General features: G+C 45.7%; 7 protein-coding genes across 13 annotated transcripts in view; 3 read left to right on the forward strand and 4 right to left on the reverse strand.

Annotated features, from left to right (window-relative positions):
- LOC117139021 (LIM and SH3 domain protein Lasp) overlaps positions 1–1,979 on the reverse strand; it is a 28,239-nt gene extending 26,260 nt beyond the window's left edge. For all 3 annotated transcript variants that reach the window (XM_033301117.1, XM_033301116.1, XM_033301115.1), the window contains exon 1: positions 1,263–1,979. In XM_033301117.1, coding sequence (XP_033157008.1) covers positions 1,263–1,331 — 69 coding nt within the window. In that variant the 5' untranslated portion in view covers positions 1,332–1,979. The remainder of the gene's footprint in view (positions 1–1,262) is intronic.
- A 515-nt stretch (positions 1,980–2,494) lies between these two features.
- Positions 2,495–14,685, forward strand: LOC117142010 (protein disabled). Of its 5 annotated transcripts, none has more exons than XM_033305860.1 (10): positions 2,495–3,260; positions 5,594–5,664; positions 5,726–6,322; positions 6,384–6,990; positions 7,734–7,967; positions 8,149–11,140; positions 11,211–11,314; positions 11,376–12,113; positions 12,176–12,305; positions 12,370–14,685. In XM_033305860.1, the coding sequence occupies exons 1-10, from the start codon at positions 3,224–3,226 to the stop codon at positions 13,451–13,453; spliced, it is 6,594 nt and encodes a 2,197-aa protein (XP_033161751.1). In that variant the 5' UTR covers positions 2,495–3,223; the 3' UTR covers positions 13,454–14,685. The 5 variants fall into 5 exon arrangements, with proteins under 5 accessions (XP_033161751.1, XP_033161754.1, XP_033161749.1 ...); XM_033305858.1 differs by lacking the exon at positions 2,495–3,260 and adding an exon at positions 3,788–4,466; XM_033305861.1 differs by lacking the exon at positions 2,495–3,260 and adding an exon at positions 3,789–4,466 and having other exon boundaries at positions 8,374–11,140.
- A 72-nt stretch (positions 14,686–14,757) lies between these two features.
- On the forward strand, positions 14,758–15,471 carry LOC117142012. The gene is made up of 2 exons (XM_033305865.1): positions 14,758–14,998; positions 15,053–15,471. Exons 1-2 carry the CDS (start codon positions 14,990–14,992, stop codon positions 15,407–15,409), a joined length of 366 nt encoding a protein of 121 aa, XP_033161756.1. The 5' UTR covers positions 14,758–14,989; the 3' UTR covers positions 15,410–15,471.
- A 22-nt stretch (positions 15,472–15,493) lies between these two features.
- Positions 15,494–16,249, reverse strand: LOC117142011. Its single transcript, XM_033305864.1, has 2 exons — positions 16,178–16,249; positions 15,494–16,116 (listed from the first exon to the last, which is right to left on the reverse strand). Exons 1-2 carry the CDS (start codon positions 16,232–16,234, stop codon positions 15,769–15,771), a joined length of 405 nt encoding a protein of 134 aa, XP_033161755.1. The 5' UTR covers positions 16,235–16,249; the 3' UTR covers positions 15,494–15,768.
- A 328-nt stretch (positions 16,250–16,577) lies between these two features.
- On the forward strand, positions 16,578–17,212 carry LOC117140634 (peptidoglycan-recognition protein SB2). Its single transcript, XM_033303659.1, has 2 exons — positions 16,578–16,969; positions 17,028–17,212. The coding sequence occupies exons 1-2, from the start codon at positions 16,606–16,608 to the stop codon at positions 17,210–17,212; spliced, it is 549 nt and encodes a 182-aa protein (XP_033159550.1). The 5' UTR covers positions 16,578–16,605.
- A 130-nt stretch (positions 17,213–17,342) lies between these two features.
- Positions 17,343–18,079, reverse strand: LOC117139959 (peptidoglycan-recognition protein SB1). Its single transcript, XM_033302652.1, has 2 exons — positions 17,972–18,079; positions 17,343–17,906 (listed from the first exon to the last, which is right to left on the reverse strand). The coding sequence occupies exons 1-2, from the start codon at positions 18,024–18,026 to the stop codon at positions 17,389–17,391; spliced, it is 573 nt and encodes a 190-aa protein (XP_033158543.1). The 5' UTR covers positions 18,027–18,079; the 3' UTR covers positions 17,343–17,388.
- Positions 18,080–18,550: 471 nt separating this feature from the next.
- Positions 18,551–20,882, reverse strand: LOC117140385 (probable ATP-dependent RNA helicase Dbp73D). Its single transcript, XM_033303251.1, has 3 exons — positions 20,775–20,882; positions 19,900–20,720; positions 18,551–19,838 (listed from the first exon to the last, which is right to left on the reverse strand). Exons 1-3 carry the CDS (start codon positions 20,795–20,797, stop codon positions 18,619–18,621), a joined length of 2,064 nt encoding a protein of 687 aa, XP_033159142.1. The 5' UTR covers positions 20,798–20,882; the 3' UTR covers positions 18,551–18,618.
- Positions 20,883–21,452: the final 570 nt, after the last annotated feature.

The following is a 21,452-nucleotide window of genomic DNA, read 5'->3' on the forward strand; positions in this document are numbered from 1 at the left end:
GAGAATTAAACTGACAGAAATTTACCAAGAAATTTGAGTAAATTAAATAATTTGTTTCAGGTTTTGAATATAACGAATTTTGTTCTTAGGCGAAAAAATAAATATTTGACTGTGTATTCTATCAAGAAACATTTAAACGGAAATGGAATTTAGATAATCAGCACTTCCATACATGGGAAAATATTATCATTTAGCCAGCTGCTAATTTCGCGAAAACCACTGTGTCAGATTTTAAGCGTAAGTATGTGTGTGTGTGGAGAACGCAGTAAAAAAACTGGTCTCAAGTCTCGAAAATATGCGCTCAAGGTCGGTCAACGGATTTGCTTTTGTTGCTTTTCGAAAGAACAACAAGAACCACAACAACAACAAAAGCAGCTGCAACCAAAAAAGCCGTGCGAAAAAGACACAAGATCGCAAGAATTGAAATGCAACAAGCGCCGCTGCGGAAACGAGAGGCCACGATATAATTAGAGAGGGAGCCCGAAAATTCTGCCAGCGGAAGCGGCGGCGGCAAACGTAAATTAAAAGCAATTGTAGAAATTTCCTGAGTTGGCGAAAATGTGAGCAGTAATTTCTGTTGGTTGTCGCCACCCGCGCACCACTACACTGAGCAAAAATCCTGAAATGATCAGTTGCGTCGATCGTGGGATATGGTAAGATGATTTCAGTCAAAATCAAATTGGATAATAAAATAATAGATTTTAAAGTTTGTAGAAGATTATAAAAAACATATTTTACAAAATTTATATATTCATCTATAACGTTTTTTTGAAGAAATAGCAATATATTTAACTTTCTAGTTTTTATTTTAGCAAATTTTTAAGCATCTTTCCAGTGGAAATGAAAATCATATTGGAAGAGCGATCTTGTTTTTTTTTTCTCAGTCCAATAGTGCCATTACACCCACACGCAGACGCGCGCGAAGCTGCGCCGTTATTTTCGAGTAAATATTTGAATTCCGCGAAGCGAATGGCAAAGCAGCCAAACAACTTTTGCGGTTATTAAGCATAGGATAATAAACACCGAAGAAGCAGAGCAACCAAAATACAAAAAGGCACGCATGATCAATGGGGGAAGGGATAAAATCATGGAGTGGGAGCGGGAGAGCAGAACCCACGGCCATGTGCCAGCTAGCCGTCTCGCTCTAGCGCCCGCAACAAGTGCACGAAAGAGCGGCTTAAAACGGAAAAAGGAGCCACCGCGAACATTATAGAATCTGAATAGGATAAATAGACTACATATGCATTGGGAATGTAACTCACTTTGTCCAGACACTTGAGCTCCTCGATGGGGTAAACCACCTTTTGGCAACGGGCACAGGTTTTATTCATCTTGCCGCTTTTTCCTCCTTTGTTTGTTGCTTCTGCGACTGTGTGTGTGTATGTATAAGCCTTTTATTTACACAACAGGATATTACTGTTAACTTTGATTATTTTCCCCGTTTCGACGACACTTTTCGCACTTCCCGATTTACGCTCCTCTTGGTTTAATTTTGCATATTATCTTGTGATCTGCGAATCGAAGAACCGATCGGATCTGAATAGGAACTACGGGAATGTATTTGGTGTATGTGTAGGTATGAGCCGAGAATTTGATTTACACTATTCACAAAAACATCTAATAACTGGTTTGCTTTGTTGTTGTTAATATATAAAACAACTGGCGATCGATCGCATCGACTTTTTGTTACCAATTGTGATCCAATTTACACTTTTCTCTTCGTTTTATTAATTCTCAGCTGTCGCGACTGCGCTGCAGGTAAAAATAAGCGACGCGCGCAGTGGAAAAAGGGGAAGAGCGACTGGCGTAGGCGTTCGTAATGAATTAATCCTGTTATTTTTGATAACACCGCACAGAGCTCGTAATCTACGATTTGAGTGTTAATTTTTAAGGTGAGTTTGATTGAGGCGCGACACAAACGAAATAACGCGAGAATCCGCGATAAATATTCCGTTCCGTTCGAATAGAGTGACCGCAGCAGACTGTGAGCAAAGTGACCGTTGCGGGGTTGTGGTGCAATATTTTTCGATGTCTTGCTATGTTTTTGAGTTCTCTTTTTGACCGTATTGGCGCCACTGTTTTGTGGAGAAATTGCTTTGCAGTGTGACCATCTTGTCGATTGTAAAATATATCAAGAATGTAATTTAAATCTTCGTTTGAAAAGGGATCTTTAACGGTTAAGCGAGTTTAAGGGTTGTTTTAACGACATAATATTTTGATAGTTAATCGAACTTTAAGGTACCCTGGGTATAAAATGTTTATATGTTTTTGTGCAACTGTAAATGCTTCAAAGCTTAAGAGAGCAATTTAGTTTCAATTTATTTTAAACTTTTGGATAAACATATGGAATAGTTTGTACCGCAAGTACGAGCAATTACCTATCGGCTGCCGTCGATAGACCGATAGCTTCTGTACCGGCTGGTGCACAGGGTGCCCGCGGCACTTGACCCACCACCCTCGAATCCTTGGAGTTTTACTATCGAATTTTCGGTGTGTGTGCATATCCTGCTGCTCCCAGGGCGTAGGACCAAAATTAAACTACAAACCCATTCAAATTGGGTTAAATTGAAGGCCAAATACATGCAAAGCAGGGAGAACATCAAAATCAGCTTGTAAATATCTGCCAAAAGAGTCGAGTTGGCTTTTTCGCTCAGCCAAAATCGCGAGTGTGTCACCCACTTCTTTGTGCTTCACTTTTTTTCCTGGCTGCCAGACAAAGAAAGCTGCGCGTGTTGTGCAATATTAGGACGGAAAAGGATCAAACAACGAATAACAGTTCATTGAAATTAGATAGTTTACCGCTGCATAATGAAAGGCGTAGCTACATCCCTTTCCCACCCCCCACAACGCCCTAAAGTAGGCAAAGTGGAAGTAAACACGCACACAGAGGCCCCCTTTGGAAAATCGATAATCCGTGCCGTGTCCGTGTGAGCGCGTGCGAGTGTGAGTGAGACAAATGCCGGTGTGTTCTATCGACCGACTGGCACAATAACAACAACAAAACGTTGACTGCCAGGAAGTTGTGGAGTGCGAAAGAGACGGAAGACGCGAACAGCGAAACAAGTGTAAACAAATCACAAAAAGCACTTAGAAATAAAACAACGAAGGGAAATCCAACAAATCATAAATAATTAAAGCTCTTTAAGGCTCAATCATTATTCGCAACATTATACGCGGCCAAAGGAATTACTACACGAATGCCAATCAGCTTTTTCTGAGCAAAATGCAGACGCTGCGCAAGAAAACGAGTCCTTGTAAATGTAAGTGACACAAATAGCACCTTAAAACGGAATTTTGTCATCTATAATGTAACTCTTCTTGTTGGATGTCTATAGAAAACATTGAATTTGACATCTAACTTAAAAAAAAGGTCCTAAATTGTTCCTGTTTAAAATTATTTTGCCCTCCAAAAGCACTTTATATCAAATTGCACTCATACGCCCTGTTGTAAAGACATGTGGGTAGATGGTAAATATTTTGTCAGTCAACTTTTCTGCTTTACTTTCTTCATCTCCCTCCCTCCCTCTATTATCTGCGTAATTCGACCATAGCGTTCTCCCTTGTTTACTTAAAAAGCAAATCATACTATCATACTTATCAGCAGCAACAAAGTAAATTCCTCACCATTGAATAAAAAATCTCAACGCTTTAGGTTTATTTTTGAACGAAGCTAGTTTTTCAAATTCCGATATATCATATTGATCGATCCCTCGCTTCAATGCTAGATACGGCTTATCGATAAGCGACTAGGACAGCATCTGTCAATCGAATAGCAGCTGCTGCGCCGGCGTCGCAGGTGTTGCAGTTTTCCCAAAAAAGATCAACAATGGCCGAGAGAGCTGCGCGTTTTCTGTACCGTATTTTGCGCCACAAAAATCACTAAATAATAGAGTGAAATCTATGTGCACACACGAGTGCCTCAAAGAGTGTGTGTGTGTGTTTTTTTGTTTGTTATTTCAATTGAACAAACTGCGACAATCCAGTCCAGTCGAAAAAGAGAGACACAGTGAGAGCATTCGCATCGTTTCCACGCTCTCATTCGCTTTTATTCATTCCATGATCGCGCATCGTTCTCCGCTAGAATTTAATTAAATCTATAGCGTCGCGAAAAATCGTTGTGGAATTTATGTATTGTTTGTCCTCCATTGTGTGCCCCCTCCAGCCCCAACACACTCTCATCCTCGTCCGCGTCCCAATGGAAATGTCAACACACACACACACAACAGAGAGGCCCGGAATGCTACACTGATTCTGTTGACACTTCGGTGACCAGAGTTCCAGAATTCCAGAGTTTTTCCAGCCAGCGTTTTCCCAATGAGCAGGAGCAGTACCCACTGAGACTTCGGCCGGGCGAAACATGGTCAAGTCCCTGGTGGCCAAATTGTCCACAGCCTCCTCCAATCTCTCGTTGGCCAGCACCTTTGGCGGCGGCAGCGGCGCGGCAGAGGAAACGAATTACGCAAAACGTTAGCGAAAACAAACTAAGCAAATACACAAATCACAAACAAACGAACACAGTGACCCCTCCGCAGTGAGAAACGGCAAACAAAACCAAGATACAAACATATGCGAAGATCACAGTGAATATTTTTTTGATTTTGTGCTGATAAGACGAAGCTATATATAAAAAATACTCGCGATGGTCCTATCACTATAGCAGATTGAGATTTACTAATACAATAATGGTTGATATTCAAAGAATCGAGTTCTTTATGAAGTTGAAGAAGATTATTAGAAGTTTTCCAGTGTACATAGATGTTTAAAAATCTTTTCAATTCCACTAAGACGTTAAAAACTGTTTTAGCATGCAGTATAAAATTGTAATAAAAATGCTTCGGAAAACAAATAATTAATAATACGCTGTTATTAAATTATAGTTCCAGGGATAAAAATGCAAAATGAACGCAAAATATTGAATAAAACAATGAACGACTTCCTGATCTTGAGCAAAGATTTTTAGTGAATAATTTCCTTTAATATTTCATATAAATATAAAGCACAATAAAAAATATATAATCCATATAAATTTGGCATTCCATGGAAGCATCATTTTAAATATTGGATGATCCAACGCGGAACACAAGTGTTCATTCAAGCCAATAATTATTCGAAAAATTTGAAAAATGAATCATTCAAAAGATTTGAATGGGGATTCGCTCCAATAAACCCATATTTGTCCACATTCTTTAGAGTTTTGACAAAATGGATTATACTTCTTTTGATAAACTTATGAGTAATTAGTTTGCTTGCCATTTCATTTTATATTGCAAATATTAAAGCATTTTCGTTTACATTTCGGACTAGATGGTTTAATTTAATTATAGTTCCGTTTCCTAAATACTCCTTTTGTAACTTTTATATCTTTTAATTTTTGAAATGTTGCCAAAATTTGTAACAGCGCTAAATAAAATCGTTTATAAATGTGGGTGCTCTCAAAATAAATCAGCCACACCCCAAATCCCACGGCTTCCAAAACTGACGAGTGACCACTGCACTCTGTAAAACATTTTCGCCAAACCAAAATTATCCGAATACACACCTTAACAAACACAAAGACTCATTCTGGCATTCGATTCTTGCCCTCTTTTTCCAGATCGCAATGATCCGGGACGCTTTTTCGGCGATGGCGTTCAGTTCAAGGCAAAGCTCATCGGCATTCTGGAGGTAAGAGTTTACTTTTTGGATACATTTCAGTATCTTACATTGCGATCCTTCCAAATTTAAGGTGGGCGAGGCCAGAGGTGATCGGATGTGCCAGGAGGCGCTGCAAGATCTCAAAATGGCCATCCGGGCAGCTGGAGAGCACAAGCAGCGGATAACCATTCATGTGACCATCGATGGTCTGCGGCTGAGGGATGAGAAAACGGGTGACTCCCTGTACCATCATCCGGTGCATAAGATCTCCTTTATCGCCCAGGATATGACGGATTCGAGGGCCTTTGGCTATATCTTCGGATCGCCGGACAGTGGTCACCGGTTCTTCGGCATCAAGACGGACAAGGCGGCCAGCCAGGTGGTGCTGGCCATGCGCGATCTCTTTCAGGTAGTTTTCGAGCTCAAGAAGAAGGAGATTGAGATGGCGCGCCAGCAGATCCAGGGGAAGTCCCTGCACGACCATTCCAGCCAGCTGGCCTCCCTGTCGTCGCTGAAGTCCGCCGGCCTGGGCGGCATGGGTCTGGGCCACTCGGATTTGGCCAGCGGAGGAATCTCTTCTGGCCATGCCCTCACCCTGCTAGGCAGTAGTCTTAGCACCACGAATGGAACGAGCAGGCTTGGCGTGAATCTTGACGTTGCCAAGGCATCCGGATCGGCGGCCAAAGAGGTTCGTTATCCAGTCATATGCTATTTCAAAGTAGTTTTTATTACAACACTATATTTTATAGGTCTCTCCGGAATCCGTGGCCGATCTGGTGGACTTGGAGCAGGAGCTTACTTCGCTTCAGCGGGGAATCAGTCAGATGGAAAGGATAACGCCAAACGAGCCGACCACCAGCAGCACTGGTGGTGCTGGCCATCCATCTTTAGCGAAATCAGCCAGCGAGGACGATCCTTTCGGAGACTCATTTATCTATGTGCCCTCTTATAGCATCCTGCCACCACCACCTGATTCCGGACGCAACCGGCACAAGCCGCCCAACAAAACGCCTGATGCGGTGACCAGTTTGGATGCAATGCTTTCGCCACCTCCTGGTACAAGTAGCTCCCAAGGATCAGCCACCGCTGGACTGCAGGCTGCAGATAACGACGATGACAATTGGCTGCAGGAATTGGACCAACAAAATGATGTCTTCGATACGTCCAAAGTGGTGAGCAGCAGTGGATTGGGTTCGGTTTTGGCCATGGCTCCGCTAGCCTCCAGCGAATCCACGGCCACTCCCACGCAACAACTGACGGAGATTGCTGCAGGATCTGGACCTTTGGCTGATCTGGATATGGGCCTCAGTTCGGCCTTGGGAAATGAGGACCAGACCTCAACCATTTTGTCATTGGGTGAGTTGAAAAGAGCATCGCTCCTCCTACTTTTCCACATCATTGAAGTTGTCGCGTCTTGTGTGGAATTTGGTCGCTTTGTCATCTCCATTGAAGCGATAAAAGAGCTGTCTGTGATCGTGTGGGGAGTGGTCAGTGGAACTAGACGTGTCCGCCCGGCAAGGGAACAATTGGTAGTCTTCTTGGGTCAAATTAATTGAACTGTATGGAATCTTCGGGGGTAAAAGTCTTAACAGAATTTGGTTTTGTGTGTAATTATACAAAACCTGTGAAAAAAAAAAATTTTACAATGAAGGTGTAAAGAAACTCTTAAGAATCTAAACATATATTTGGATAGTTTTGAAAAGGTCTTATTTCTTTATTTTTTCTCATGTGATTTATAGTCTTATTCTACCCTAATCTTATCTTGTTCACTAAACATTTTTGGTTTGTCCCTTTTTTACGTTACTTTATTAATTTTAATTTATATGTGTTTTTGGTTAGTAACGTGCTCATCCTAAATTCAACGCTACTCACAACAATTTAACTTATATATCTTTTAAATAGGGATCTTCGTTCGTGGATTTGTTGTCTTCGGAACTTATCGAAGATATAAGCTTTCTCTTCCATTTCTTCTGAGCTCTTTGAGTTTTTCTCCTGTTTTTGATTTTGTGCCAAATGCGAATTCGGAGTCTCCGCTTGGAGCTGCTCTCATTGCTTGTTATCCCTGTCGTTTTCCTGATCCCTTCTGTTCCATTGTTCAGATGCGTTCACGGATTTGGATCCGCTAGGCACAGGACGCACCAGGCCGTATGTCGATAGGAAATACTTCTTCCAAGAGCTAAAGAATCCGCCGAAGAAGCTGCTCAAGGAGCTCAGCTCCGGCAGCCAGGCGGGTCTCGGTCTGGGTCTCTCTCTGGGTCAGTCGGATGGCCTCTTTCCGGAGGATAGCACCACCATCTCCACAACCACCACCACAGCTACTAACATCACCGCAGGTACTAACCAACCGCAATTCGAACACCATTATTGCACAGAGAAAAGACTCATTAACAATTAAAATGTATTTCCTTCATCATGATAAACGAGTTGTGCATCATTTTTGGCGAAATTTTTTCTCTGTGCAATTAGAAATCGCCTTGAATAAGCAGCTATCTAAAGTTTGCACTTGCACCGCAGGAAATCCGCTCCAGAACTCGGCTAACACACTAACATCCACCGCTAGCACCGCCGCCAGTCTGGGACAGCTCCTGTCCACGGTTGCTCTCAATCCCGATCCGCTGCCCGCTCCCATTTCCATACCCACATCTATTTCCCATTCGATCACCCCGAGCGCTGAGCTGAAACTGTTGCTTGGCCATGTCACTAATCCACATAATCCCACCGGCCACTATTATACCACAGAACCGCCAACGCTGACCTCGCTGGAAAATCCCCATCCGCCGGCGGATCCTGTACTTCTGCCCAGGGATACGGATCCGTTCTCGCCCACTCGCAAAAAGAGCGATCCAGATCCCTTCCAGGAGAGCGATCTCTTTGCCAAGCTGGATGCCTTCGAGTTCGAGGCTCCGCCGGCGGTTCCAGCTCCCTCGATTCCAAATTCGGCAACGGAGACAAAAGCGAATGTATTCAATGGACCACTTCAGGTGCAACTGCCACCAGAGAAGGAATTGCAGCTTCAGCAGCCTCCAAGTACGGTGAGGAACCGTCCCACAGCATCTGTTTCCGCCCTTCCAAGTGGCGGAGCGCTAGATGTGATCTCCAGTATAAGCAACAAGAAGATGCCGCATCTTTTTGGCCAGGCCAGATCATTTGGCAAATCTGGTTCGGATATTGGATCGAGTGTTAACATGCGTCGCTTGCAGGAGAGCGATTCATTGAGTGAAACAGAGGCTGCTCCCGAGCCACCGCCGCGTCCAGACTCGACTCCGTACTCGGAACCTCCGCCCCTGCCACCCAAGAAGCAGTTCAGCGACCTGGTCATCCGACCGTCGCCTGCAAATCCCACTCCACCGCCTACTACAGGAAGGTATGAGTATTTGAACAGTAATGTCACAGCAAGAAGGACTATCTCCTCCGTTGACGCACCACCCATTCCATTGCCATCGCGCCGTGTTGGTCGCTCTGATGGCTGCTTTCCGGGTCCGGGAAGGCCAAGAAAACCTGGACACACCGAGGATGATTATCTAGCTCCGTTGGGAGCTCCACCGCCATTGCTGCCGCCACCCAGTCAAGGATCCTCGGCTCGCGCGAGACCTCAACGGCAGGCATCGCTAGGCAGGCCGCAGGATATTTACGAAAACAAGGCAGAGATTCTGCAGGCTCAAGCCCAGGCGCAGGCCCAGATCCCGGAAGTAGCGCCCTCTAGCAATACCTTGGCTCCCGATATCACCCTAACTCAATTGCTCACCCTGGGAATGGATGATTTGGCTATCAAACTGAACGTTCCCGCCAGCAAACTGAGCACCATGACTCTGGTCCAGTTGACAGCCTATCTCTCCGAGTATTTGTCCAGTGAAAAAAGCCAAGTTCACAGTCAAGAGAGGAGATCTTCGCCAGCCAACACAGCTCCTGCGCCAGCATCCACGGCTGCTGTGTTCAAGGTAAACTTCGATCAGCAGACCTCCTTCGTGGCCAAGTTCGACGATACTTTTGGCGAGGATGAACCAGTCATGCCTTCCGGTTCTTCGGACTCCACCTTTGTGGCCAATTTCGCCAACTTCAACGACGCACCAACTCCGATGCCGACAGTATCGCCAGTTGTTGCGACAGTGCCCTCAGCAGATCGGTATGCCGTATTTCGCGAGATCATCGATCAGGAGCTCCAGCAGCAACAGCAGGAAACGGATCTTATGGGCGATTTGACACCACCGCCAGTTGATGAGACCCAGGCCAAGGAAATTCCAGAGGGCTTGGAGGTGAACAATGTGGGTGCGGAGTTACCAATTGATGCCTTAGATGTCAAACCTGCGCCCAAGATCGACACAAAAATCACCGAAGTGGTGGCCCAGGCCAAAGATCGTTACGCAGCTCTGCGGGACATTATCCTAGTGGAGAATCTCTTTGATAAACCAGCAATAGCAACCGGCACTCAGCCTGAGAAAGAAAAGGATCTGTTGCAAGACTTTCCTGAGTTCAGTGATGAGTTCAATGAGGATCATGACCTTCGTCAAATTATGGATCATCAGAATGTGCAGACTCATGCGCGCGATCGCCATGGTTTGGTCGACAGCAGGGGCTTTCCAACAGAGCCTTCTTCTTCCGCTTTGACCGTGGGCGATGATGATGAGGACGAGGATGCTGATGCGGGTGGTGAGAGCAGCCTGGATAGCAATGAAAAGGACGCAGAGCCTGTCAGCGGTCAGGATCAGTATGAAAAGCTTTCTACGTCGACGCAACAACTGGATGCAGCTGCTCAGGTTCTAGAGGATGTCCAGCAGCAGCAGCAATCCCTGCCTCCGAAACAGGATCAAAAATTCCTCTCCATCCTAACGGCTCCCGGTGGTGGAACGAAAGATGACATCGAGATCGATGAGCTTATGCATCGTGCAATTTCGAATCTCTCCCTGGACTCAAGGGATCGAGTTTCGCCCGCCACCTCCTCTGCAGCTCCATCACGTGGAGCTCCCGGCTTGCACACGCCCTCGCAATTCAATGACGTCAGCACATCGCCGATTCCCCTCCAGAAACCAGGCATGGGCCCATCGCCTGTGCCTTCGCAGCTTTCGGCCGTGTCCCAACTCATCGATACCGCAACCAAACAAATGATGGGCGACAAGGATCGGGAAAAGCAATCCTGGGCTACTTTCGATTCCCCGAAGGCAAAGGGCAAGGCTAGGCTAACGCTTCCGCCGCCACCACCTCCTGCCTCCAACACTTCGCAACCGGATACGGTAGAATCGCCTTGCAGTTCGGATCCCCGGGATGATGGTTGGTCAAAGCAACAGCGTCGCTGGGCGAAGAAGGAGCGCCAGCAGACATCCTCATCATCCCGAGACCTAAGTCCCTGGGACGATGAAACGCCGGAGTATCTGAAGCGGCGACAGCTGGCCGCCGCTCAAATGGCTCATCCCCATCAGCCCCCTATGCAAGCTCCACCTCAGCATACGGATCGGCATGGATACTACATGCGACACGCCAGGCGGATGAACTCTTGCGACGAGGACTACGAGTAAGTCCACTTCTTTGAAAAATTATATAGGTAATATAATAATAATTCCCCATATCTTTAATATTTGTAGCTACGATGGGGAATTCGTTGCACGCCGAGATCAGCCACAACATCAACAGCAGCAGCGAAAGTTTAAGCACGGACTCTCTCGCAGCAGGGATAACTTTGAATTGGGTTCGTTTTTCATAAAACTGATTTTTAAATCAATCGTTAACCGATACGTGTGTTCCTGCAGAATCTCCCAGCTGGTATCATCACCCGGCGCACCATACATGGTCGCCTCAGGAGATTGAGCAGGCGCGCGTCCGATCCTTCGATCGTGCTGCTTACGAGAGATCCAGCTATGGCCCACCACCACCCATCTACGACAAACGTGGCCAACTGAGAGGCAAATATCGCGGAGATCACAGGGATAGGGAACGAGAGCGTGATCGCGACCGAGAGTATCGGGATTATGCTCGTCCAAGCTACGATTTCGACTACGAAAATGTCTACGAAGATCGTGGAGGTCGCTCACCGTTGGCCTACAAGCCAGGAAGAGGTGGCGGTGATTATCTGTATGACAGAGAAAGGGACAGGGATCGGGAGCGCGATCGCAAATCCTTCGATCGGGAAAGTCTCGAGTCCTATGAGAGCGCCAACCGTCGTCGTCGCAGTTTCGGTAGTGGAAACGATGTTTATGGCAGCCTGGATAGTCGGGATGATTACCGTGGGGATAGGGATCGTGAACGTGATCGCGAGCAGATGAAGACCCGTTCATTACGAAAGCCAACAACTACGTCCGGAAAGCTCCGGATAAGTGGCGACATTGATTACGAGCAGGACTCGGAGCAGGACTTCCAGCAGCGATCTGGAGTACGAAGCCTGCAACGTCCCAATCAGCTAGGCGGTGATGTGGTGCTGCCCTCCAATGCGGTAGTGGGTCCACAGCGATTGCGCAAGAGCAGCGGCTCCAGTCCCTGGGACGGAGAGGGTATGTGTCGCAAGTTTGTAATTCATATCGGTTCTCTCGTATTAATTGTATGCGCATTGCAGAACCAGCCTTGCCTGGTCAGAAGTCTTGGAAGCGTCCAGCGAGCGCTGCTGAAACTGAAAGGCGACTGGCTGAGAGTCGTAGAGCAGCGGCTTTGGGTCAAACTCCCTCCGATGGAGAAAAAGAACGAAGGTTGGTGGAATATTATTTTATGAATAGAGTAAATATTTTATTTAACACCTTATTTAACCCTTAGATTCCGCAAAAAGACCCGAGCCCGCAGTGCCAAGGATTTAGCCACCGTCGGTGCTCCCAGCGCTAGTACTTCTGCCCCGTCCAGATCGAGCTATGGGCGTGGCATCAGAGATAACTATGACTATATTTGTCCAGGCCAGCGTAACGATGACGACGACGATGATGATGAGGACTACGTGGATGATGAACCGCCAACGGATGAGGATAAGTTCGAGAGGCTGAATCGCCGGCGACATGAGATGCACCAGCGGATGCTGGAGTCCGAGCGTCGCCAAATGGAACGCCATCAGCCGCCATCGCTGGCGAAGCTTCCGGGCCAGAATCGTACACGAGGCGTCGTGGTTAACAGTGACTATGGTTTTGTGGACAGTTACGAGCAGACTCCAACTCCCACGCCACGTTCGAATGCCAGTAGCACTGGACCGGGTGGCCTGATGATGAGTGGCGGGGAGTCCTCCGCTGGAGTTACCAGCTCCAAGTTCAATTTTGACGATGGATTTGAGTCCGATTTTAATCAGAGCTCTCCGCCGCCGGCGCCAGCAGGTACCGCCTCCAGTTGCAATTCCACGCCGGCGGGTCCAGTTTCGGCAAATGCGAACAACGGCGGATCGAAGAGCCTGTTCCGCTTCTCCAATGATTTTTCGGATCGCGAGAAACGGGAGCAGTTCGAGATGGAAACACCGCCGACCTCAACACCACCAATTACGCAGAAACTGCGCTTTGATGATAATGTGAAGGTCTCCCAGTTCGACGATGCTGCCTTTGAGGATGACTTCGCCAAGGCATCATTCGATTTTGAAAAGGAACAAGCGGCTACTGGCACAGCAGGAGCTGGAGGATCAGGTGCCATGAGCAGAAAGCAAAATATGCGAACCAGCAAGCTGCAGCAGCGCCAGGAGCTCATCAAGAAATCCGAGTCAGTAAACATATTTGCCAAAAAGCAGGAGGATCCCTTCGAGGATGACGAGTTCTTCAAATCACCAGAGCAGGAACAGGCCATGGATCAGCACAATGATGACGCCGAGGGCGGCAAGTTCCAGTGGAGCGAGGACGCGAACTTTGCAAAGTTCGATGAAAACATGTGATTTGACCAACTGTTTGCCAAGGCATCGGGGCAGCGACCGGATCCGGACATCGATAACCACAACTATGCGGAGATTGATGTGGTCAATGACACGGACTTTTCCTTTCTGGCCAATCTCAATCACTACTACCAGCAGCAGCGACTGCATAGCCTGCGACAGAGCTTGAATGGCCATGTTTACTGCAACTTGCCAGTCCAACAGTTGCAGGAGCAAGTAAATCAGCCTATGAGGAAATCCATCTCCACATCAACAAGTCCCTGGCATGAGCCAAAGGTCAAGTCGAAGCCGCTGCAGCAGCTGCTGAGGAAGCCGAAAAAGTGGAAACTCAAGCGCACCCTAGATGACTTTCTAAAGTGTCTGATCATTGCGTCCTCGGAGCATGTGTACGATTACGATGTGCTGTGGTAGGATCCGGCGGATCGGGAGGATGAGGAGCAGTCTTAGGGAAGAGAGAGAAATGAAGAAACCAAACGATATTTCATTCGCCACATATATCTAGTCAACTCAATCGCCATATAAACTTGCAATATCGTAACACTCAAACGAGGACTGTAGAGGTACCTCTTACTCCCAGTTCTGCCCAAGCCAAAACATCACACAGCTCAGATCCTGTTCCAAGGCCAGATTGTATATATAGATTTATCCAGCAGTCGATTCCCAAGCAAGCCATAGAGAAAACTAAAACGAGAACAAGTGTTTGTTAAAGCTATTACCCACTCGACAAATAACGAAATACTCACGCCCCCGCCCCGAATCATCAATCGATGCGCAAATCGAAAGCAACTTATTAATTGCCTATGCTAGATGTCGTCTACTCCATATATCGAATTATCCAAAGTGCAACCATTGTGCTAGCATACAATACCACATATATTCCTAGGGTACGTTTATGTTTATGCGTACTACAAGCATAATCCGTATGATTGTTTGATTACATAGTTAACTAACGACTAATTAGTTTAATTCCATGGCAAAGTGTTTTATGATTTGACTATATATTATACATAACTATATATTTATACGTAACTGAACAAGCAACTGAAACTGAACGATCAAGTAACTCCCAAGCAGCTAAATTATATACGATAATTATACATACGAACCTATTCTTATACATATGTAATGCAATTATACGAATACGATAGTTATTGTCAAGTCCTTTTGTGTAGGGGATGCAAGAATTGGTTTTTGTCCCATCATTTTGTTCTATTAATTAAACTGTGAGAAGCATATTACAAATGGTTTCATTTATTTGGACAAGTCAAGTCGTTTCCAAACTTTTGATTACTTGAATGTTATGTGGTAACATACAGACATATATATCCATATCCGATCGTATGTAAATGGGTGGTTGGCTGCTCTGCCAGCACCTGTCATTTAGGCCGCTTTTGGAGGCAAGTGTTTGACAATTTGGAGCGCCAATTAGCCAGGCCAGCTGTGGTCTTCTACGCCCCAAAAACTATAAAACCTTCGAGTCTATCCAAGCTAGTGCATATTCAGTTTTTGGATCTTGTGGCAGCAGCAATCTCTTCTGAAATGCAAATGGTAAGCAAATTTTCGGGCAAGGACTTGTAAGATATGCATCTTTTCTGTTTTCAGTTGATTCTCGTATCGCTGGGACTGCTGGCCAGTGTGGCAGCCAAGCCAGCTGTGGATCCAGCATTGTTTCCTTCGGCATCTCCTTTCGGACTCTATCCAGGATCAGGTGCACCTTTTGCTAGCGCCTATGCTGCTGGTCCCTTTGCTGGCGCTCCTTTGTATAATCCTTTGGGTGCATCTCCTTTGGCCGTATCCAGCAGCCAGCGCTTGGACTACTTTAACCAGTTTAACGCCGCCTTTGCTCCGACTGCTCCTGCCCGCATCTTGGCTAGTGCTCCATTCCCTGCAACTGGCGCCCGAATCATTCAGCCAACTCGTTTCCTTGCTCCTGCAGTGCCAGCACCACTTTTCTTTTAGAAAGCCCTGAAATTCTTCCTTACCTATCGTTTTATTTATAAATAAAAGTACAAGTTGGTTAACCACAATAATTGTTGTATAGTGTATACAGGTGTGATATTCCTTAATAACAAATATTCGAATATTTCTGGGCATATTCATTAAATGGGCAAAGAAAAACGTATATTTAATATTGAGACAATCATTTATAATACATATTTTGTAACAACTTTTGTATGAATCCTATATAATTTAAGATATGAATTAAGTTTTTGATTAAATTTGTCATATATTTCATAATATGATATCATTTGGTATCGAGTATTATCACAATATATTAAAGGTAGGCTATGTACGTTGCACATTTCCCAGTACAACGATCACCAGACACCCTTGTAACCATATCCAACGTTATAAGTGGGATAGTAGTAGGGATAGGTGTACGGATAGGTGGCGGAGTATGGGTAATTGTAGGCGGGATACGCCGGATAGCCACCGTTGTACTTAACGTAGGTGTTGGGATAAGTGGCCACCGTGGCGGGGGGCACGAAAACTCGATTCCAGTTTCGAGTGACAAACTGATGGCTGGTGGCCACGGGAACCAGGCGAGGAACAGCAGCGGGCACTGCCGGAATCACTGCTGGAATCGCTCCATTTGTGGCAGTTGCAAAGCTGGCATGGGACAGCGCCAAACCAAGGAGCAAGTAGCCCAACATGGTAGCAAATAGCTGGATTGTGATAATGTTGAGATTATACACTTTAAGTACGTTTATCCTTAAGGGTACTTACGATCTTCATGATGACGGTAACTAACCTGGGCCACTCGATCACCGACCGACTGTCCATTTGTAACCCAACCAGGTTGCTTTTATAGCACGCCGAGATTGGATTTGACTTTCAAATGCAACCACCCTTTTACGGATGACCAACCATTTGTGGGCCACCGGCTCGTCCAAGGGCAGCTATGCATTCCCAAAGAAGAGAAGCCAGCGAAGCTTGGAGGGCTTTAAGTTTATACAAATATCTTTGGAAAGATGACGCAAGCGGAATTTGTGGCCACACAAAGGCTGGCCATTTAATTATGCTGCAGTAATACACCGATCGAACCCATTGATCAAAACATCTGCGTAAATATAGAGATTCCTGGCCAGATATTTCGGTTGGCTATAAAAGCAGATCGGTGACCGAAAGAGCACATACATCCAGAAGTAAACAACATGAAGCTACAGTTGGCCCTCGTACTATGTGGATTGACTCTGGCCTTGGGCCAGATTGTTCCCCGCAGCTCCTGGTGTCCTGTGCCCATCTCGCCGCGAATTCCCAGGCTCATGGTGCCGGTGCGACTGATTATCATCCATCATACAGTCACGGCTCCTTGCTTCAATCCGCATCAGTGCCAGTTGGTACTTAGGCAAATTCGAGCCGATCATATGCGCAGGAAGTTCAGGGATATTGGTTATAACTTCCTCATCGGCGGAGATGGTAGGATCTACGAGGGCTTGGGTTTCGGCATCCGTGGTGAGCATGCTCCCCGCTATAACAGCCAGTCCATTGGCATCGCTTTCATTGGCAACTTCCAGAGTAAGTCATCCCATTTAAAGCCGTGTGACATTTTCTTTAATATATTCCTGTATTTCAGCTGGACTACCTCCTTCGCAGATGCTCCTGGCTGTCCGAACCCTCATCCAAATCGCCGTGCAGCGTCGCCAGGTTTTGCCCAACTATTCCCTGGTGGGTCATTGCCAAACAAAGGCCACAGCTTGTCCGGGAAGACATCTTCTGAACGAGCTCAAAAAGTGGCCACGTTGGCAGCCAAAGCCTTAGGTTCCCATATGAATCATTCGAAAGGGAAAATGGAGACCCTAATATACAAATATCCACAAAACCCATTCTCTGTAGCTAAATTGATGTAAATAATTGTACATTTTACCTAATGAACAAATTTTTTAGATCATTAATTTTTAAATGTTTATTATACTTAAGCTATGTAACTTTGCTTTCTAGTTTTGCCTCCAATGCGGCCACGTCTTGATCTCGTTGTACAGAGCATCACCTGGGCAGGAGGTGGCCTTGGTCTGCCGATGACCGAACAGCGTGTAGTTATCCTTGAGGTATCCACGCTGCTTGGCCAGCTCGATCAGATCCTTGGCGTTCTGGAGCATCTGGGCGGAGGGGGCGCTGCGTTCGAAGTTGCCAATGAAGACGATGCCAATGCTCTTGCGGTTATAGTTGGGTGCGTGAGATCCCTGGAGCCCAAACCCACGACCCTCGTACACCTTGCCATCGCCGGCCACGATAAAGTTATATCCAATATCGCTGAAATTGCGGCGACCCTTGTGATCCGACTGGATGTTCTTGATCATGCGCTTGCACTGCTCGGATGTGGAGCAGCCATTGGGATTGTCCGAATGATGAATGATCACATAGTCCACGGCGCCCTGAATCCTTGAAGGCGATCGAGCAGCCACTGCACCCCAACTGCTGCGTGGCTCAATCTGCAGGGCATTGGCGGATAGACCTGATCGGGAAGAGAAGTGGATTAGCTCATTTGGTTTGGGGTTTGAGCACACTCTGATTGATTACCTAAGCAGCAAAGCACTAAAGCGGCCACAAAATTAATTGCCGTTGATGTGTTCATCGTTGCAAGATGGAAGATTCTATAAAACTCTGCCGCTACGGCTGTGTTTATATAGAAAAGTTTCATTTTTTACGGGAAACGAAGCGTTAGATACCCCTCAAAACTGGTTTGGCTTCTTATGAACCGAACTCGATCGAATAATCGTTCAAAACCAAATTATATTATACAAATCGTATTTAAATCCTATGTACAAATAGTTTTGAGATCATTTGACAATGACAATGAGTAGTAAACAAATTCTAAGGTACGAAAAGAAAGTAACTTAAATGATTGGTTGTATGAAGAAGAGGTAAAAGAAATTGCGACTTTCTGCTTAATATTTTCTTATTAGGTATATGACTATTTCTAAATAGTCTTATCTCAATTCTCTGAAATATACACCGTGTCATACACATCGCAGCATCTAAATACCCAGGGTATACACACACCGGCTGCGGTGAAGAACCTGCTGGGGATTCACTTGCGCCCCCGAGATAAGAAGCTGCTCCCGGAGACCCCATACACACGTCGAAGCTATAGACAAATACTTTTTACATTATTATATTTGAGTAAACTTAATAAAACATCATATTCCATATAGTCATCCCACATTTTACTTCTCGATGGCCTTTCGTTGTTTGGCAATGATTTGCCTCTTGGTTTCCTTTGGCTGGTATTTTGTTTTGTCAGCCTTGGTCTTGGAATTTTTCGTTTCGGAGGATTTCTTTGATGATTGCACGATTTCGTTCGCTTTGATTTGCAGCTTTTCCATCAACGTCAGTGGACGAACTGTGGCCGTTTCCTCCTGTTTCTTGTGGATCAAGGCCTTGGTGGCCACACGATTCTTCTCGGCCATCTTCTGGTTCTTTTTCTTCTCCTTTTCGGTGCGAAGGCCGGCTAAGGCCTCTTTGTATTCCACCGCATGCTGAATCTCAATATCTGGAGAAACGTGGATTTCCTCACCCAATCCCTTGTTCGCATCGCTAAGTATTTTCTTGAATAAAGTCGTATCATATTCCGTGAGCAAGGTGACGGCGGTGCCCTTTCTTCCCGCTCGAGCCGTTCGGCCCACTCGATGAATGTATGTCGTAATATGGCGTGGTATCTCATATGAGAGCACAACATCTACGTCTGCCACATCGATACCACGCGCCAGTGCATCTGAGCAGATCAGTCCATTGATTTTCCCAGCAGCAAAGTCCCTTAGTCTTTCCTCTCGAACCTTAGCCGAGAGATTTCCCGACAATTCAGACACTTTGGTGCTATACTTTTGAAATAGCACTTTAAGCACGAATGTTAGTCGAGATGCCTGATCCGAACTGTTGGTGAAGCACAAGAATCGCTTCCATTTGTACTTTTCCACCAAGGCAAAAACAGTGAGGGGTTTCAGTCGCAGCTCCGTCACACAGTACTGCTCGGTTAACTCCGCCGGCGTTGTGTATTTGCCCACAAATTGTCCTGGATCCGTATGCGCTTCGGTATCTGAACCTTCTTCCGTTGCGTCCTTCAACGCGGGCATGGTAAGCACAGTGGCGAACAGACGAGGCTGAAAGAGTCGTAGATCCTGCAGCTTCTCGGGATCTTGAGACAATGTCGCCGAGAACAGGAGCTTATGTGGTTGCTTGCCAAAGCTGGCTTGAAGTTCTGCATAGCATAGAGGTGCTTGAGTGCCGGCCAGCAGCTGGTCGGTGGTCTCCTTTACATGACTGTCCAGATGATAAAGCCAGTTTTGGAAAACTGCATCCATTATTCGATCGGCCTCGTCAATGATCAGAAATTTTAGGCTCTTCAGGCAGAACCCTTTCGTGGCGTGCAAATGGTCAACCAAGCGGCCTGTAAGAAAATTATATACTTAATGTAAACTACATGGCTTCTCTCGGTTTGTTTAACTCACCTGGTGTGGTCACCACAATGTCTGCCTTGGAGTAGTATTTTCCTTTGTATTGCTCCACCAGCTTCTCCTGCTCATCCTCTAGTTTGTGCTGCTTGGATAGAAGGCAAACTTCCAGATCCGTTTTGCTGCACAACGCACTGATCACACGGTAAACCTGTAGGGCCAGCTCTGCCACAGGGAGGACGACTAAAGCCCTGACTTTACAATCCACACGCTGCGATAGCAACTGGACAATCGGTATGGCAAAGGCCAGGGTTTTTCCACTGCCCGTAGGAGCAGATACACAAATATCTCGGGGACGAAAGGGAGGTGGCTTAGCGTGTGCCTCCAGGATCCATGGGATGACCTGCTTTTGAACTGGAAAAAGCCGCTTAATCTTCATCTGCTTGAGAGCTTGACATGTGTACTTCTCCAGGTAATCGAGTTGATCAATTGCCTCGGAGGCTGGCACTTCCTCCTCCGGCTGCAGGCTTCCGCCTTCGATGATGGTTGGATGTGCCAGCCAATTGGGCAGCTGCATATTCACTTTCTTCTTCTTGGCCGCGGAATCATCGTCTCCAAGAACTTGAAACTCATTAGACGGAACATCTTGCTCTTGGACAACTTCTACGGGCTTTTCTAGTTCTTCCACCTGCTCCTCCTTGGATTCCGCCTCCTTAACCTCTGAGGTTTCTTTTTCCGTGATAGGTGTTTCTACAGCTTCTATGGCTTCGTGTTTCCTCTTGCGTTTTGCAGCCTTCTTAAGCAATTTTTGCAGTATTTCATCCTCGTTGTTGGTGCCTTGGGCCCGATCTTTTTGTTCCTTCACATCCTCGGTATATCTGGGAGTTAATTGGTTTGAAATGACTGTAGGTAATAAACACAACCTTAAATACCTGTTAACAGTAAATAATTCCATTATTTAGACTCTTTTTATTAAACTAAACGAGACCGAATGAAATGCACGTGTTGCGGCTGCTTTGTTTATGTTTTACAAAAACATGTTATCGATATTGGGCTCTGCAGCACGGCGATAATAAGAAGTGTTAGCCTATCGGGCGGTGTGACCTTATGTACATTGGCGCGTTTATTTAAAATGTGATATATTTAATGTGAAAAGCTTGTCGGCTTCTTATAATTAAATTGAAATTTCAAAAATTATTGTATGGTTATTTTATTTAATATTTTTTATCACAATGTACAGATGTACACTGTCACAGTGTACAGATCAGACAATATTAGCTAGGGAAGAATTATTTTAAGTGAGTTGTTTATAAATTGTCTGCGTATTTTCATCCCATCTTATTAATTATGCACACAGTTATATTCCAGTTTTTTGGAATAATTAACAACATTCCCATAACCGCAGAATAATTGACAACGGAAATGAAAACAATATTAGTTCATATTCCTGTTTGCAAGGGGCTTTGTAGTTTCCCTTAGATGTATGTAGGAGTATGTATTAACGAAATGCGTTGATGTGTATACAGAATGCCGCCAGCTTCATGGGTTTCTTTGGGGATTTTTATGCCAGCCGGTGATTCATAACTGACCCAGAGATTGTATCCACGTGA

The sequence above is a fragment of the Drosophila mauritiana genome, chromosome 3L (genome assembly GCF_004382145.1).
Source record: "Drosophila mauritiana strain mau12 chromosome 3L, ASM438214v1, whole genome shotgun sequence".
Classification (NCBI taxonomy): Eukaryota; Metazoa; Arthropoda; class Insecta; order Diptera; family Drosophilidae; genus Drosophila; species Drosophila mauritiana.

What these genes read in the sequence shown, in the direction of transcription:
- LOC117142010 (XM_033305858.1), top strand. Translation starts at nt 4,358, where the DNA reads ATGGTCAAGTCCCTGGTGGCCAAATTGTCCACAGCCTCCTCCAATCTC. An exon ending in TCTTGCGACGAGGACTACGA is followed by an intron (nt 11,141 to 11,210) that starts GTAAGTCCACTT and finishes TAATATTTGTAG; the next exon opens with CTACGATGGGGAATTCGTTG. An exon ending in CAGTCCCTGGGACGGAGAGG is followed by an intron (nt 12,114 to 12,175) that starts GTATGTGTCGCA and finishes TGCGCATTGCAG; the next exon opens with AACCAGCCTTGCCTGGTCAG.
- LOC117142011 (XM_033305864.1), bottom strand. Translation starts at nt 16,234, where the DNA reads ATGGACAGTCGGTCGGTGATCGAGTGGCCCAGGTTAGTTACCGTCATC. An exon ending in TTACCGTCATCATGAAGATC is followed by an intron (nt 16,117 to 16,177) that starts GTAAGTACCCTT and finishes ATCACAATCCAG; the next exon opens with CTATTTGCTACCATGTTGGG.
- LOC117140634 (XM_033303659.1), top strand. Translation starts at nt 16,606, where the DNA reads ATGAAGCTACAGTTGGCCCTCGTACTATGTGGATTGACTCTGGCCTTG. An exon ending in TTTCATTGGCAACTTCCAGA is followed by an intron (nt 16,970 to 17,027) that starts GTAAGTCATCCC and finishes CCTGTATTTCAG; the next exon opens with CTGGACTACCTCCTTCGCAG.
- LOC117139959 (XM_033302652.1), bottom strand. Translation starts at nt 18,026, where the DNA reads ATGAACACATCAACGGCAATTAATTTTGTGGCCGCTTTAGTGCTTTGC. An exon ending in TTTAGTGCTTTGCTGCTTAG is followed by an intron (nt 17,907 to 17,971) that starts GTAATCAATCAG and finishes CTTCCCGATCAG; the next exon opens with GTCTATCCGCCAATGCCCTG.
- LOC117140385 (XM_033303251.1), bottom strand. Translation starts at nt 20,797, where the DNA reads ATGGAATTATTTACTGTTAACAG. An exon ending in GAATTATTTACTGTTAACAG is followed by an intron (nt 20,721 to 20,774) that starts GTATTTAAGGTT and finishes ATTAACTCCCAG; the next exon opens with ATATACCGAGGATGTGAAGG. An exon ending in CATTGTGGTGACCACACCAG is followed by an intron (nt 19,839 to 19,899) that starts GTGAGTTAAACA and finishes ATTTTCTTACAG; the next exon opens with GCCGCTTGGTTGACCATTTG.